Source organism: Ursus maritimus, unplaced genomic scaffold, assembly GCF_017311325.1.
Source record: "Ursus maritimus isolate PB19 unplaced genomic scaffold, ASM1731132v1 scaffold_37, whole genome shotgun sequence".
NCBI classification, from domain to species: Eukaryota; Metazoa; Chordata; class Mammalia; order Carnivora; family Ursidae; genus Ursus; species Ursus maritimus.
Genome location: NW_024426341.1, coordinates 467,962 through 485,473, shown reverse-complemented (window position 1 = coordinate 485,473; position 17,512 = coordinate 467,962). Strand labels below are relative to the sequence as shown.

General features: G+C 40.2%; 2 protein-coding genes across 2 annotated transcripts; both read left to right on the top strand.

The window, feature by feature from the left end:
- The first annotated feature begins 972 nt into the window (after window positions 1–972).
- Window positions 973–2,375, top strand: LOC103681582 (olfactory receptor 7C1-like). The gene is given in 2 exon segments (XM_008711169.2): window positions 973–1,725; window positions 1,728–2,375. Coding segments are annotated over 2 exon segments (1,005 nt in total). The 5' UTR covers window positions 973–1,368.
- Window positions 2,376–15,058: 12,683 nt separating this feature from the next.
- Window positions 15,059–16,547, top strand: LOC103681583 (olfactory receptor-like protein OLF4). The gene has a single exon (XM_008711170.2). The coding sequence runs from the start codon at window positions 15,059–15,061 to the stop codon at window positions 15,989–15,991; it is 933 nt and encodes a 310-aa protein (XP_008709392.1). The 3' UTR covers window positions 15,992–16,547.
- Window positions 16,548–17,512: the final 965 nt, after the last annotated feature.

Below are 17,512 nucleotides of genomic sequence, written 5' to 3'. Positions count from 1 at the left end.
TCAGGGACTCTGGGACTATTTCTTTGAGCATCCTTCACAGGGGAGGCCAAAGCTGATGGGGGAAGTGCTTCCTCTATGAAAGAATCCCTGTGCTTTTGGATTCACACTTGTTTTAAGTGAATTTAATGAGGAACCAAAGGTTCACTTCCTTGTTGAAAACCATCAACTATTTTTTTTAGATTCCAGATAATGTTGCTACTGCCTAGTTTGCCCCAGTATTTTCAATGCTTTTGTGAGTTGGAATTCCCTACTTCATCATTTCCTCTGTCATTGACTAACTATTTTGTGGCACTTTTTCCTTTTTTTCTTTTTCTTAAGATTTATTGATTTATTTGAGTGGGGGGAGGAGGGGCAGAGGGAGAGGAAGAGAGAATCTTAACCAGACTCTGCCCTGAGGGCACAGCCTGATCTGGGGCTTGATCTCACCACCTGAAATCACAACCTGAGCCAAAACCAAGATTTGGATACATAACTGATTGTGCCACCCAGGCACCCAGAGAACACTTTTTAAAGTACAAGTATGAATATGTATGTATACCAAGCTCTGAATCCTTACCTTAAAAACAAAAAATGCCCAAATATAACATCAGCCTAAACTGTGGTGCTTATATTACTTTTAAAAATGATACTTAAAGAATTCTACTCAGGGATAAAAGAAAGAAGGCATAATGGCAGGTTTTCAAATGACATAGACCAGAGTGTCACAAAATGACCATGCAAAATAGTATAATCTGGTCAGAAGAAATACAAATCATTGTGAAAATTATAGATATTTGCATTGAAAAACTAAATATAGGATTCATACACAGTTTTTGAAACAGTTAAGACAAATGGATGAAAATTATTGACTCCACACAGATGGCAGAAAAAAGAGCTCCTATTGAGCTAATTATTAAGCTCCTATTATTTATTGAGCTCCTATTTTTCCTACATAGGAAGTAAGGAGGTTTGAAGGAAGATGTAGTGGAAAATAAAAGTGAGGAGATAAAAATTGAAGGACTGAAAGGCACAGATGTTCTAGACCAGCACAACTCAGTCATGATCGAGCAGGGGAAACCACCATGGTCTTGTCACAATGTGGATTGTGATTCAGCAATTCTGAAAGTGGCCTGGGACTCTGCATTCAAAGCAGCTCTGGGAAACTCTGCACCTTCTGGTCCAGGGACCACACTCTGAATAGCCGGGCTATAAAGGGCACGACTGCTTTGGAACTAGGACTACATTTCCAAATGGCAGTGGCAGCAGAGGGAAGGATGGAGCATCTCCAATTCCCCAACTGAGGCAATTGTAACAGGGAAGCTTTATTAATCCACTCACCTGAAATTAAAGGCAATCACATTTCTGTGCTGTCACTGTGATGGTCATTGAATGCTGATTTTTTTTTCCTTTTCTGCTAGTTTTTTCATCCACATGGAATCAGGAAATCAAACACATGCCTCAGAATTTCTCCTCCTGGGGTTTTCAGCAAAGTCGGAGACTCAGTTCATGCTCTTTGGGCTGTTCCTGTGCATGTACTTGGTCACGTTCACTGGGAACGTGCTCATCATCCTGGCCATCTGCTCAGACTCCTGCCTCCACACCCCCATGTACTTCTTGCTCTCCAACCTGTCCTTTGTAGACATCTGCTTCACCTCCACCACTGTCTCCAAGATGCTGCTGAACATCCAGACTCAAAGCAAAGCCATAACATATGAAGGATGCCTCAGTCAGATTTTTTTTTTTTCATTGTATTTGGATGCCTGGACAATTTACTCCTGACTGTGATGTCCTATGACTGCTTTGTGGCCATCTGTCATCCCCTGCACTACTCAGTCATCATGAACCCCCAGCTCTGTGCATTGCTGGCCCTAGGGTCCTGGTGCATCAGTGTCATGGGCTCCCTGCTTGAGACCTTAACTCTTTTGAGGCTGTCCTTCTGCACAAACATGGAAATCCCACACTTTTTTTACGATCTTCCTGAAGTCCTGAAGCTCACCTGTTCTGACACCTTCATCAATAACGTAGTGGTGTATTCTGCAACTGGACTTCTGGCTGTCATTCCTCTCCATGTAATACTGTTGTCTTACTATCAAATTGTTTCCTCCATACTCAGTATTTCATCAGCTGTGGGCAAGTACAAAGCCTTTTCTACGTGTGGGTCTCACCTCTCGGTGGTGTCCTTGTTCTATGACACAGGCCTCGAGGTCTACCTCAGTTCTGCAGCAACTTCATCCACTAGGATGAGTCTGGTGGCCTCGGTGATGTACACCATTGTCACCCCCATGCTGAACCCCTTCATCTACAGCCTGAGGAACAGGGACATGAAGGGGGCCCTGAGCAGGCTCCTCCACAGGGTGGTGCCTCTCAGTGTCAGGACCATCACAGGACTCTCCTGAATAGCTGGGCACACAATATGGAAGCCTAGAGATCCTGGCTTCCTCCATCCACTATTTTAATTTTTTCCCCAGGTGTACACATTTTAAAATGGTTCTCTCTCTGGGTCTTCCTTGTCTTCTCTATTTTTCTTCAGGTTATAATCTGGGTTCCCCCTTTCACTTTATAACCAGTCATTTTCACTTGGTGTGACTACAACCTGATTTTCTCAGTAATCTTTGGTAATGGTTTGGATTTCTTGACAAAATAAGTCAAATCTCATGTAGTTAATATCTATACTCAAAGTGATAGGATGAGTGCTTATTTTGGAAATGTCCTGAAAATTCACTTACAGAGATGTTTTCTCAGATCATGTGAATAAAACCAACTCAAAGATTTGACTCTCCCCCCCTTTTTTCCTGATCTGATTCAATTTCCATCCAGTCACATCAACTTCACTAAATTTTTCTATTCATGCACAATATCAAGGCCTTGAATTTCAGAACTGTCTCCTACCTATCTTTGAAAGTGCAGTGCTTACTACAGTTCTCAGGACGGTGTTTACACTCAGCGAATTTTTGTTGAGTGAAAAACAGATGAATGGTGGTTAAATATAGTCAGGACCAGAAAATAAAATGTATTGATCTAATGAAAGTTTTTGAGTTAGAAAACAAATTTGGTGTTTTTTGTTTGTTTGCTTTTAGTAGGTTTCATGGGCTGAACTCAGGACCTGGTGATCATCACCTGAGCTGAGATCAAGAGTCAGCCAGTTAACTGAGCCACCCAGGTGCCCTAAGAAATTTGGTTAGTGATGTGGATCTTGATAACACAAAATAATAATAACACTCTGCCTGCACTGTTTAAGTGTTTGCACACATTATCTCATTTAAGTTTTCCAATAATACTATTATGATTAGTATCATTCCCCTATGTTATGGAGGATGTGAAGCTTATGGAATCTAGCCGACTCACTCAAGGTCAAGGCTGTGGTGAAAAGGCTCACCCCTTCTGAGGTATGTGGAGGGCTGCCTGATTCAGATGGTCTCTCAGGCATCATGTTATGTTGCCTCCAGCCAAATCTTATTATAATAACAGTTTAACCCCTAACACATAAATGCACGCTTCTAGAAATCAGCTATCCAGCTAAGAAATGTTCTGTCCCTGGGGGCTGCAGTCTTAGAAATAAATCCAACCTTGTACTGAGATTTATTAAGATTTCCTTAATATTATATTTTCACTCCATTTGATTGTTATAAAGTTTAACACATTTTCGTGTTCATATATTTATTCACATGTACTCTTTGCATATTTTTGGTTTGTATCCTTAGATCATTTCTCATCTTAAGTATTTTTATTCTAATTGGTTTAAAAGAACTTCTTACATGTCTATACTTTTTGCTTTGCAATATCCAATGTGTTCTAAATATTTTTCCTAGTTTTACACTTGTTTTTATATCTTTTTTATTGTTGGACCTTTAGGTTTTCACCCACAGGAATCCATCAATGATGTTCTCAGTCTTCCATCTGGTTTATGATCAGTGGATTAATCTAATCTGTCTCCCACAAGTCAGCTGCTATTTTATATTTTTTCAACAAGTTTATTTTAGTCACGTTATTTTTCTGTAACTTTACTCACTTTATGCCAACAAATGGTTCATGTTAATATACACAACTAATGAATCGTTGAACATTTCATCAAAAACTAATGATGTACTATATGTTGTCTAATTGAACATAATACAAAATGAAAAAATAAAATGCCAAAAAGAAAAGGATAGAAATTTAATGTTATTTTGCTTCTAGCTAATAAAAACTGTCCAAACATAATTTGTATCAAAAGCTTGCTTTCTTCATTGGTTTTAGTTTGTTTGTTTGCTTGTTTGTTTGTTTTTGAGTGATACAGAGATATATATATAGAGAGAGAGAGGGAGTGTGCAAACGGGGTACAGGGATGGAAGGAGCAGAGGGCGAGACAGAATCTCCAGAAGGATCCATGCCCAGCAGGAAAACCCATGAAGGGCTTGATTTCACAACCTCAAGATCATGTCCTGAGCTGAAATCAAGAGTTGGATGCTTAACCAACTGAGCCACCCAGATGCCCCTACTTATTGGTTTCAATTCCACTTTTATTTATTTTTATTTATTTATTAATTTTTTAATAATAATTTTTTATTATGGTATGTTAGTCCCCATACAGTACATCATTAGTTTTTTATGTAGTGTTCCATGATTCATTGTTTGTGTATAACACCCAGTGCTCCATGCAATATGTGCCCTCCTTAATACCCACTTTTATAATGTAACAGTTTTTTTTTTTTATTTTATAGGATTTGTGTTTACTCATTCTCCTGTCTTAACACTAGTTTAGGCTTAAGCCAATTTCACAATTTTTAAAAATTGGTTTCAGAAGTAGAATTCAGTGATTCACCAGTTGCAAATAACTCCCAGGGCTCTTACATCAAGTGCCCTCCTTAATGCCAATGACCCAATTATCCCTTCCCCCATTCACCTCCCCTCCAGCAACCCTCAGTTTGTTCCATATAGTTAAGAGTCTCTTACTTCCTCTCAATTTTCATCTTATTTTATTTTTCCTTCCTTCCCCCATATTCATCTCTTTTGTTAAATTTCACATATGAGTGAAATCATATGGTATTTGCTTTCTCTAACTGACTTATTTCACTTAGCATAATACCCTATAGTTCCATCAACATCATTGCAAATGGAAAGATTTCGTTCTTGTTGATGGACGTGTAATATCCCATTGTGTATGTATATATATATATATATATATATATATATATATTGCTATCTACATTGGGGTACAAGTGCCCCTTCAGATTGCTTTGTTTGTGTCCTTTGGATAAATACTGAGTAGATGGGTCATAGGGTAGCTCTATTTTTAACTTTTTGAGGAACCTGCATACTGCTTTCCATAGTGGCTGCCCCAGTTTGCATTCCCACCAACAGCGTGAGAGGGTTCCCTTTCTCTACATCTGGGCCAACATCTGTTGTTTTTTGAGTTGTTAATTTTAGCCATCTGACCAGTGTAGGGAAGGATTTCGTTGTGGTTTTGATTTGTATTTCCCTGATGATGAGTGATGTTGAGCATTTTTTCATGTGTCTGTTTGCCAATGTATATCTTCCTCAGAGAAATGTCTGTTCATGTCTTCTTCCCATCTCTTAAGTGAATTTTTTTTGGGGGGTGTTGAGTTTAATACATTTTTTGTAGATTTTGCATGGTACCCCTTTATCTGATAAGACGTTTCAAACATATTCTCCCATTCTGTAGTTTGTCTTTTAGTTTTCTTGACTCTTTCCTTTGCTGTGCAAAAGCCTTTTTATTTTGATGAGGTCCCAATAGTTCATTTTTGGTTTTGTTTCTCTTGCCTTTGGAGAGAAGTATAGCAAGAAGTTGCTGTGGCTGAGGTCAAAAAGGTTGCTGCCTGTGTTCTCCTCGAGGATTTTGATGAATTCCTGTCTCACATTTAAATCTTTCATCCATTTTGAGTCGATCTTTGTGTACAGTGTAAGAGAATGATCCAGTCTCATTCTTCTGCATGTGTCTGTCCAATTTTCCCAACACCATTTGTTGAAGAAACTGTCTTTTTCCTTTGAATATTCCTTCCTGCTTTGCAAAGATTAGTTGACCATAGAATTGAGGGTCTACTTCTGGGTTTTCTATTCTGTTCCATTGATCCATGTGTCTCTTTTTATGCCAGTACCATACTGTCTTGATGATTGTAGTTATGTAATACAGATTGAAGTCTGGTATTGTGACGCTTCTGGCTTTGGTTTTCTTTTTCAGCATTCCCTTGGTGATTTGGGGTCTTTACTGGTTCCATACAAATTTTAGGATTATTTGTTCCAGCTCTGTGAAAGATGTGGATGGTATTTTCATATGGATTGCATTGAATGTATAGAATTGCTTTGGGTAGTATAGATATTTTAACAAAATTTGTACTTTCAATCCATGAGCATAGAATGTTTTTCCATTTCTTTCTATCATCCTCTATTTTTTGTAAGTTTTCAAAGTACAGATTCTTTACCTCTTTGGTTAGGTTTATTCATAGGTATCTTATCCTTTTGGGCAATTTAAATAGGATTGATTCCTTGATTTCTCTTTCTTCTGCCTCATTGTTAGTGTAGAGAAATGCAACTAACTTCTGTGTGTTGATTTTATTTCCTTTGACTTTGCTGAATTACTGTATCAATTGTAGTAATTTTTTGGGGGCGTCTTTGGGTTTTCTACATAGTGTATCATGTTGTCTCCGAAAATAGAGTTTGACTCCTTTTTTTTTTTTTTTTTTTTTTTTTTTTTCTTTTTTGGTGTCTTTTTTTTTTTTTTTTTTTTTTTTTTTTTTTGCCTGTTTGGATGCCTTTTATTTCTTTCTGTTGTCTGATTGATGAGGCTAGGATTTCTAGTACTATGTTGAACAAGAGTGTTTAGAGTGGACATACATCTCTGTTGTGTTCCTGACCTTAGGGGAAAAGCTTTTAGTTTTTCCCTGTTGAGGGTAATAGTCACTGTGGGTTTGTCATATATGGATATTATGATATTGAGGTATGTCCCTCTATCCCTATACTTTGAAGAGTTTTAATCAGGAACAGATGTTGTATTTTGTCAAAATTTTTTTTTCTGCATCAATTGAGAGGATCATATGGTTCTTGTCTTTTCTTTTATTAATGTGCTCTATCATGTTGTTTGATTTGTGAATGTTGAACTACCCTTGCATCCCAGGAATAAATCCTACCCAGTTGTGATGGATAATCCTTGTAATGTACTATTGTATCCTATTAGCTAGTGTCTTGGTTAGAATTTTTGCATCTATGTTCACAGATATTTGTCAGTTACTCTTCTTTTTGGTGGGGTCTTTGTCTATTTTTGAGATCAACATAATCCTGGTTTCATACAATGAGTTTGGAAATTTTCCTTCTATTCCATTTTTGAAGCAGTTTCATAAGAATAGTTAATATTTCTTCTTTAAATGTTTGGTTGAATTCCCCTGGCAGGCCATCTGGCCCTGGACTCTTGTTTGCTGGGAGATTTTTGATTACTGCTTCAGTTTCTTTGCTGCTCATGGGTCTGTTCATATGAACAAAACTAGGAGTTGGTTCATTGAAAGAATTAGTAAGTCAATAAACCCCTAGCCAGACTTTTCAAAAAGGGAAGAGAAAGAATCCAAAGAAATAAATAATGAGTGTAGGAGGAGACATCACAACCAACACTGAAGAAATACAAACAATTGTAAGAGAATATTATGAGCTATTACATGCCAACAAATTAGGCAATCTTGAAGAAATGGATGCATTCCTGCAAACATTTAAACTACAGAAACTGAAACAGGAAGAAACACAAACAATGGATCATGGAACACTACATCAAAAACTAATGATGTACTGTATGGTGACTAACAACATAAAAAAAAGAAACACAATGCTTTGATAAGCAAAAGTTTATTACACTTTTTAAAATCATGAACAGAGACTAGGTGGCCTTTCCAATATTGATTCTCTGCTTTTCCTAGGGGCAGGACACTAATTTCATAAGGGTGGCCATATATTCAGATTAAAACATCAATATAGGGGTGATCACGTGCCTTGGGTTCCCGTTATTGTGCTAACCAGTGATCCCAGACTTAGTGTCTTAAAAGAGCATAAAGGTATTACTTTATCATTTTGGAGATCAGAAGTCCAAAATGGGTCTCCCTGGGATAAAAATCAGCTTGTCTGCAGGACTACATTTCTTTCTAGAGACTCTAAGAGGTAACCCACTTTCTTGCCTTCTCCAACTTCTGGAGGCCACCCCATCCCTTGTCACATGGTCCCACCCTCCATCTTCAATGCCAGCAGTGGCTGGCTGAGTCTTTCTCATGTCTCATCTATCAGACTGTTATTGCTGCCTCCTTTTCCATCCACAGATCTTTGTGATTCCACTGACTTTATCCAGGTAACCCCAGATAACCTCTATTTTAAGGTTGGGTGATTAGCAATCCTAATTCCTTTGATAGCTTTAATTCCCTTTCTCTTGTAACCTAATATTTTCACAGATTACGAGGATTGGGATGAGGACATTTTTGGAAGGCCATCATTCTGCCTAATATACCATGTGACACAAATATGCCCAAATGTATGTGAGCTGAAATCTCTTAGTGGAGCATCTAGGAAAACATGTATTTTCCTAATGAAAAAAAAAATCCTCAAAATGATGAAATAGGATTTTTCTGACATCTTTTCCCAAAGGGCACCTCTTTTGACAACTCATGGTTGAGAGTACTTTTGTGGAAGTACAAGGGTCCTATGAAGAAACTCAAGCCTAAAGTCGGAGCAAAATACAGCCAGCATTGAACACACTGAAGAGAGTAAGAGGAACAATTACACCTTACCCATATACCGTTCATCCCAGCGCAGCACACTCAGTGCCACGGGAGATCTTCTTGTCCAGGGACTTCTCCTGTGGATGAATGTGAGTGTGTGAGTGAGCGCCTGATTTCCTCACCTGTGCAGGATGCTGCCAGTGACACACACTTCATTCCCAACTCACCCAGAAAACTGTCCCAGAGGCAGAGGAATCCTGGACTCACTTCCTGTCCTAGAGGAGGCCTTTTCTGATGTCATCCTGAGCTTAGGAAATGTGGAACTTAGATGGTCACAGAGGTCCCTGTGGATGGAGCACCTGCTCTGTGCCAGGGAATTTCCTGTGAGCTCTAAAGTATTATTAAGTTCTCAGACCGAATCCTTAGATGGAATTTGTCCAGTTTATAGATAAGGGAACAAAGACTTAGAAGGTTCATTTCCTGTCATGAGGGAAAAGTGACACCTGTAAACTTGTTTGGCTGCCTACGGTCAGATCAGAGGAGGGTGAGGGGATTCTGAGAGAAGAAGATCACATCTGACTCTGACACTGGACCACAGCCTTAACGTACAAAAGTGTCTACAGACCAAGACAGACAACATCAATGACTGGGATCAAGTTACAGATGCAGACTCTCTGGGCCACCCTAGACATGCCATAGTAGTAGTAGCACTTCCCAAGCTACGAAGTCAAAAATTTCTCTGGATATTTTCAGGTGTTCTCTGGAGGCAAAATCATCCCTGGTTGAGAACCACTGTCCTATCTTGTTGCATTCCAGTCAAAGCACATCAGTTCATAATGACCCAGTTCATAATTCTGGGTTGATCACTCAACCCTTCCAAGTCACATTTCTACAGATGTGGAATGAGGCTTATCATTTTATGGTCCTCATAGAATGGCTTTTGCAAAAATAAATGAGACAAACCATATAAGATTCTGAGATCAGCCCATGGTGCATTAAAAGGTCTAAATAGATCTCTTTTTTTTTAATTAATTAATTAATTTATTTATTTATTTACTTACTTACTTACTTGACAGAGATAGAGACAGCCAGCGAGAGAGAGAACATTAGCAGGGGGAGTGGGAGAGGAGAAGCAGGCTCATAGCGGAGGAGCCTGATGTGGGGCTCGATCCCATAATGCCGGGATCACGCCCTGAGCTGAAGGCAGACGCCTAACGACTGCGCCACCCAGGCGCCCCTAAATAGATCTCTTATAACACCAAATGTTTTAAAAGTGAAGGGCTAAATGTCAACTTTAAACCTGTATTAGAAACACTAAACTCCTATTGATTTCTCAGAAGAATTATGAATCCAAGGATTATTGTACCCATGGTTTTATAGCAAAGGAACACACTTTTGCTTGTTGAAGAAGGAAGAGCAATTTTCTAGAGCTATCAGGAGTTGTGTGCCCACCATAAGTCAATGTTTTGGAGACCCAAGGGGTCTTCAATTTGGAAAATTGAAAATAACTTTCACTCAGGTCTGTGGAAGTTTCAGTGTTAGAGCTCTGGAAGCCAGGCAAGTTCAGAGAGGAGTAATAAACATTGGATGCACCTAAATTCTAACCTGGTCTCTTGGGAACAGAGAATCTACAGGAAAAAACTCCATTCTGTCCAGATAAGTTCCCATGGGGAGATTTGCTCAGGGGTTGGAGTAATAATGGGGAAGTGTTTAATGAGCAGGGTTAGGGAACAGAAACAGCAAACATAAGGAGCTGTAAGTATCTCATCTGCTACAGCCACTGGGCATGTTCAACCTTGAGCTGGAGAAGACATGGTTTTTGCATTTGGGTTCCAAAGTCTGACTGGGGGACTCATGATTCAGTCCTTCCTGCTGTCCTGTTTGGAAACAGAGATTCAGTCTCCATCATCACCAATCCGAGGGGAATTCAGACATCCTCATTGAGAACTTCCTCTCAGAGACCCCATCCTGGTGAGTCTCAGAGCTCAGCAGGTATTTCAGGAAAGGTTCAGAGAGAATGAGAGCAGAAAGACTTTACTTGAGGTCACCTGACCGCCTATCCAGCCTAGCCTGGAGCCAAGTGATCATTATGTTTGTTGGTGTGGTGAACTCATTAATTTAGCATGAATTTATTTCATATATTAAAAAAAGAAATGTCTATGAACTTGGCAATAAGGATTACTGCAGATAATTAAGTGGTGGGAATAGAATGAGACTAAAGTAGGAATGGGGGGCATTCTCTTTAGGAAAATGTGTACAGTTCCATGGAGATTTGCAGTAAAGGGGATTATGAAAATTGACTAGGTATGAAGGTGGGTGCAGAGCCATGAGGGCATTTAAAAAATATTTTTAAGATGGGGTACATTGGAGCATGTTCTGTATTTGTTAGAAAGATCCAAACCTGGATTCTTAACTATAGGAAAGACTGAGGGTTATTGGATTGCAGACCTCCCTCTTCAATAAACCCTCTGGGTCAAACTGTCTCTGCTTCTCAGTGCACCCAACTCTATAGACTCCCACAGTTCATGCCCACTGCAATCCCCTGAGACCCGTGAGCATCACTCCACTTTGTGTCTTTGTGACTGAGTGATTGTGGGCTTGCACTTACACCTTGTTCTGTTGTTCCCAGGTCACTGCTGGGTGCTACCCTACTGTCCTTTGCAGGGCCACCACTGCCCTGATAGCTGTTGCCCAATCATTGGCCCAGTTGTTTCATCCCTCCCAGGGGATGGTAAATGGCCCACACATTCCAGTCCTTTTCAGGGTGCTCAGGCAAAGAGTGGTCTCCCTACCAGCCTGACTCCTGGTTTATGGTGACCAGAGCTGAGAGTACCTTGTGGGCTTGCTGACCATAACCAGTGTCCTGGCTCCATTGCTTGGGTGCTGTATGGTTTCAGGCATCTCTTCTTTCTGTGTCTCCTGGGATCCTGAGACCACAATGACCCACCTAGAATTCTGCTCTTTCCATCCCCTGAGCCCCTTTCAGAAAGCCACGTCTTTCACTGGAGTAGATTTATAAGGGTTCAGATTTTGCCCTCTGATCTTATGTCACTTTCCAGTAGCCAGCTTATGGAGGCTTCCTCACCCTCCATTTATCTTCTGATATCTCCCTGCAGATTCAGGTCTCCACACCTCCTACCTTGTAAAAAGAAGTCATTTTCTGCTCGTAGCATTCCAGATATATTTTCTTAAATCTCAGGCTGAATTTGTGGGTATTCAGAATGGTTTGATAGATATCCACCTAAATTCAAGGTACCAGATGAAATGAGGTCCCCTACTCTTCCTCCATCTTACCTCCCTCCTTCGTGGTTTATCAATCTTATTAATTCTTTCAAAGAATCAGCCTTCTAGTTTCATTGGTCTGTTCTACTGGTCTTCTGGTTTCTATTTCATTGATTTCTGCTCTTATCTTTATTATTTCTCTTCTCCTGCTTGGTTTAGGCTTTACTTGCTGTTTCCCCCTCTCCAGCTCCTTTAGGTGTACGGTTAGCTTGTGTATTGGAGATTTTTCTAATTTTTTGTGATAGACATGTATTGTAATGTACTTCCCTCTCAGGGCCACCTTTGCTGTATCCCAAAGGTTTTAAACAGTTGTGTTTTCATTCTCATTAGTTTCTATGAATTTTTTAAAAATCTTTCTTTAATTTCCTGGTTGACACATTCATTCTTTTTTTTATTATATTCATTTAGCCAGCATATAGTACATCATTAGTTTTTGTTGTAGTGTCCAATGATTCATTAGTTGCATGTGACACCCACTGCTCATGACAACATGTGCCTCCTTAATACCCATTTATTCTTTAGTAGGATGCTCTTTAACCTCCAAATGTTTGAGTTCCTTCCAAATTTCCTCTTGTCAGAGGGGAGGAGGGTGGGGGATTGGGATAGGCTGGTGATGGGTAATTAAGGAGGGCACATATTGCATGGTGCACTGGGTGTTATACACAAATAATGAATCATGGGACATTGCATAAAAAACCGGGGATATACTGTATGGTGACTAATATAAAAAATAAAAATTATAAAAATAAAAGAAAACAAAAACAAATTTCCTCTTGTGATTGAGTTCCAGTTTCAAAGCATTGTGGTCTGACACTATGCTGGGGATAATCTCAATATTTTGGTATCATTTGAGACCTGATTTGTGACCCAGTATGTGATCTAATTTGGAGAAATTTCCATGTGCACTCAAGAAGAATGAGTAGTCTGTTGATTTAGGATGGAATGTTCTGTATATATCTGTGAAGTCCATTTTGCCCTGTGTGTCATTCAAAGCCCCATTTCTTTGTTGATGTTCTGCTTAGATGATCTGTCCATTACTGTGAGTAGGGTTTTGAAGTCCCCTACTATTAATGTATTATTTGCCGTATGTTTCTTTACTTTGGTTATTAATTGCTTTATATAATTGGCTGCTCCCACATTGGGGGCACAAATATCTACAATTTTTAGATCTTCTTGTTGAATAGACCCTTTAAGTATGATATAGTGTCTCTCTACATATCTTACTACAGTCTTTGATTTAAAATCTGATTTGTCTGATATGAGATTCTCTCAACTTTACCCTCTACCCCTCCTGTTCATTCTCACTTGCTCTCTCTTTCTCTAAAAATAAATAAATCTTGTTTAAAAAAGAGATCAAAACCCAAATTGGAGGAATTTCAGAGAAAAGATGCCACCAAGAATCATGAGAGAAGGGGAAAATCATCTATTACTCAGCCATATGAGGACTAGGGTGGTCAAATACATAGGAATAAATATGGAATAAAAACAAGATGAAGGGCCTGATGTGGATACTGTAATGAAGTGAACGGGGTAGTAAACCTATAGTCAGTTAGTGGTCCCTTAATCTGGAGGAACCCTAGCACCCACAGGGTCTTCCCGCTGTCTCTTCAACCTGGCTTTTCCAATAGGCTATTTGTTCATATTGCTTTTCCCTCATCAGCAGGTAGTGACCTTCTGTTAAATCTTTTCTTGCATTTGGGCACCTGGGTGGATCAGTTGGTTAAGCATCTGCCTTCAACTCAGGTCATGATCCCAGAGTCCTGGGATCAAGTCCTGCATTGGGCTCCCTCCTCAGTGGGGAGTCTTCTCCCTCTCCCTCTCCCTCTGTGATCTCTCTCTCTAACGAATAAACAAAATCTTTAAAAAAAAAAAAACTATTATTGCATTCAGTGCCATGGATAAGAAACTTTTGACTATACCCCAGAGGAAAACATACCTTTTACGTTTGATCAAGCATGTGTACACAGGCAAACACAGAAATAAGCACTTGCTCATGGACCCTCTAGTACGCATACAGCTCAAGGAGGAAAAGCACAAAATGGTTGGTATGCCCCCGACTGTATACAATGCACTCTGATATTTTCTATTGTGGCTTATTTATTCTCTCCCTCTCTTTTTTTTTTTTTTTTACTGATTTGAATTTTTCTTTAAATAGGATTTTTTAATAATAATTTTTTATGATTTTATGTTAGTTACCATACAGTATATTCTTAGTTTTTGATGTAGTGTTCCATGATTCATTATTTTATTCTTACAAACCAGTCAGACCCACAAATGGTCCTAATCTCAGAATATGGAAAACATTCCTCTCTCACATCCTCCATTCCTGTGCTAGTAACTCCCTGCTTCTGTTCTCTTTCTTATCACTGGCAACTTCTGTGAGCAGATTCTCTCCTTCCTTCACGCAATATGTATTTATTCCTACTGTTCCCATCCAAACTATTTCTGGGGCTAAAGGACAGGAGAATGTATAAATACCCAGGGCACTCTCAGTCTACCAGGGACCACACGCAAATTTTAAAAATTAATTTAAAAAATGAGTCTTTTCTTAGTGTCTTTGCACTGGTTGTTCCCTCTGATGGGCACACACTTCCCTGGATAACTTTGTGTTTCCTGCTATCTCCTCCTGGAGGCCTCTGTATAAATGTGTGCTGGCCTACCTAAGCAACAAATAAAAATATAACACCTCATCCACTCTCCTTTTTACCAGCTTTTTCTTCAGAGCACCTGTCACCTTCTGATATTCTCTCTGATCTTTTATCTGCTTATCTTCTCCATTAGTGAACTATGCAGACACTTGTTTCCTGACACCTATACTCTGCCTGGAGGTCAGTCAGTACTCAAGTTTATTCCTCAAATGTGTGACAAAATTTCTCATTAAAAGTATAGAATACACGAGTACTTGGGCAAAAGGCCAAGTGTGGGATGCCCATTCTCATTCAGAGCTGGCATGAGGAGTATGGAGAGGGGACAAGTTCCATACAAAAACGAGGGATATTGACTTTGTGATTGCAAAACAGAGATTGTAGAACTTCAATGATATTTGTAATGTTCATTATTGAGAAAATAAGTCATGTTATTTTTTGTTTCTTGCTAGTCACCTCCACCACATGGAACCAGGAAATGATACACAAATTTCAGAGTTTCACCTTCTGGGATTATCAGAGGACCCAGAACTGCAGCCCCTCATATTTGGGGTTTTCCTCTCCATGTACCTGATCACTGTGGTTGGAAACCTGCTCATCATCCTGGCCGTCAGCTCAGACTCCCACCTCCACACCCCCATGTACTTCTTCCTGGCCAACCTGTCCTTTGTAGACATCTGTTTCACCTCCACCACCGTCCCCAAGATTCTGTGGAACACCCAGACTCAGAGCAAAGTCATAACCTATGATGGCTGCATCACTCAGATATTCTTTTTCTTACTATTTGCTGGATTAGATGACTTTCTTCTGGCTGTGATGGCCTATGACCTCTTTGTGGCCATCTGTCACCCCCTGCACTACATGGTCATCATGAATCCAACCTACTGTGTCCTGTTGGTTCTGGTGTCCTGGGTGATGAGTACCCTGAATTCTTTATTACAAAGCTTAATGGTGTTGCAGCTGTCCTTCTGTAGAGAGGTGCAAATCTCCCACTTTTTCTGTGAAATCAATCAGGTGGTCCAACTTGCCTGTTCAGATGCCTTTCTTAATGACATCTTGATGCAATTTGCAGCTGTCCTGCTGGCTGGTTTTCCCCTAGCTGGCATCATTTACTCTTACTCTAAGATTGTTTCCTCCATACTTGGAATTTCATCAGCTCAGGGCAAGGAAAAAGCATTTTCCACCTGTGCATCTCACCTCTCAGTTGTCTCCTTATTTTATTGTACGGCCCTAGGAGTGTACCTTAGCTCTGCTGCTCCCCAGAGCTCCCACACAAGTGCAGTGGGCTTGGTGATGTACACAGTGGTCTCACCCATGCTGAACCCCTTCATCTACAGCCTGAGGAACAGAGACATAAAGGAGGCTCTGAAAAGAATCTTTTGGGTTCCAGTGATATGAGGGCCAATCATTGTGGGCCTGAAGAAGTGCCTGCGATTGTTGGGGTCACAGCCTCAGAGCCAGGAACTGCTATTTTTAGATCAGGTTGTGGAAGTAGCACCTGCTCCTTCTATTTATTTTTCTGAGAGAGCATGAGTGGGGAGAGAATCCTCAAGCATACTTCCTGCTGAGTGTGCAGCCTGAGGTGTGACTTGATTCCAGAGCCCTGAGATCCTGACCAGATCTGAAATCAAGAGTCTGATGCTTAACCAACTGAGCCACCCAGGCACCCCGAGGCTGTCAATCATTTTACATCTCTACCTTCACTTCTCTTCCTGAGAATGTGGACTCTAACACTGTTCCCTTTAAGTCTCAGGCTTCTGACAGGGATGTGCAGGCTAGGAAAGCCTGGGCACCCCCTGCACCCCTGTGCTTGTGGACATTCCCACAGATGCTTCCCTGACCAGAGCCTCTGCTGTGGCTGCACCAGCCCTTGGGTTCTCACTGTGACTGCAAGACAGGCCTCAGCAACACCGTCAAAGAACTCTAACAAAACCAGGTTTATTCCTCACAGATCCTGGAGGTCAGAGGCAGAAAGGTCTGGAGGGGGCAGAGACTTAGAGTGAGTGAGAAAAAGCCCAGAACTGGGGGTCCTGCCTTTATTGGGGTTCATGAGAAGAGCAGCTACGGGTTCCTAGGTTCACTCTTTATTGACCAGTTTAAAATATATGAGCTATATTCTGGAACCGAAGGGGAAAGCAGGGTCACACATGTGTCAGTATCCAGGTTACCCAGGACTTTCTGAAGAGGTGCTTTATGCCTGGAGGCAGCCTGAGTGATTATCTGGAAATAGTGTCCCACACCTGCCAATATGTTTATTCAATATGTTTGTCCTTGAAATGGATGCCTCAGAAATCAAAAGCTTCATGTCAGGCACTTTGTCTGTCAACATGCTCCTGTGCTTCATAACTAGTCTCCTTGTTTTATTCTATCATTCATCTAGGAGTCCAGAATGCCAACCACAGCCACTGGCAAACGTTTATTAGCAAATGTATATCTCCAGTGGAGTCTACATAGAAAGACAAATTTGAATAAATAGATTGACCTGGTATGTTCTTAGAGTCTGAGACAACTGCAAGTGTGAGGATGCATCCTCTTTGGGTAAATACCTAGTAGTGTGATTACTGGATCACAGGGTAGTTCTACTTTTAATTTTTTGAGGAACCTCCACACTGTTTTCTCAGTGGCTCTGCCAGGTTGCATTCCCATCAACAATGCAAGAGGTTGTCCATATCTCACCAACAACTGTTGTTTCCTGTGTGGTTATTTGTAACCATTCTGACAGGTGTGAGGTGATATCTCATTGTGACTTTCATTTTCTTTTCCCTGATGAATCTTGTTGAGCATCTTTTCATGTGTCTGTTGACCATCTGTATGTCTTCTTTGAAGAAATGTCTGTTCATATTTTCTGGCCCCTTTTAAATTGAATTATTAATTTTTTGGTGTTGACTTGTTTAAGTTCTTTATATATTTAGGATATAT

Excerpts from the sequence above, each read along its gene's own strand:
- LOC103681583 (XM_008711170.2), top strand. The coding sequence starts at position 15,059 with ATGGAACCAGGAAATGATACACAAATTTCAGAGTTTCACCTTCTGGGA.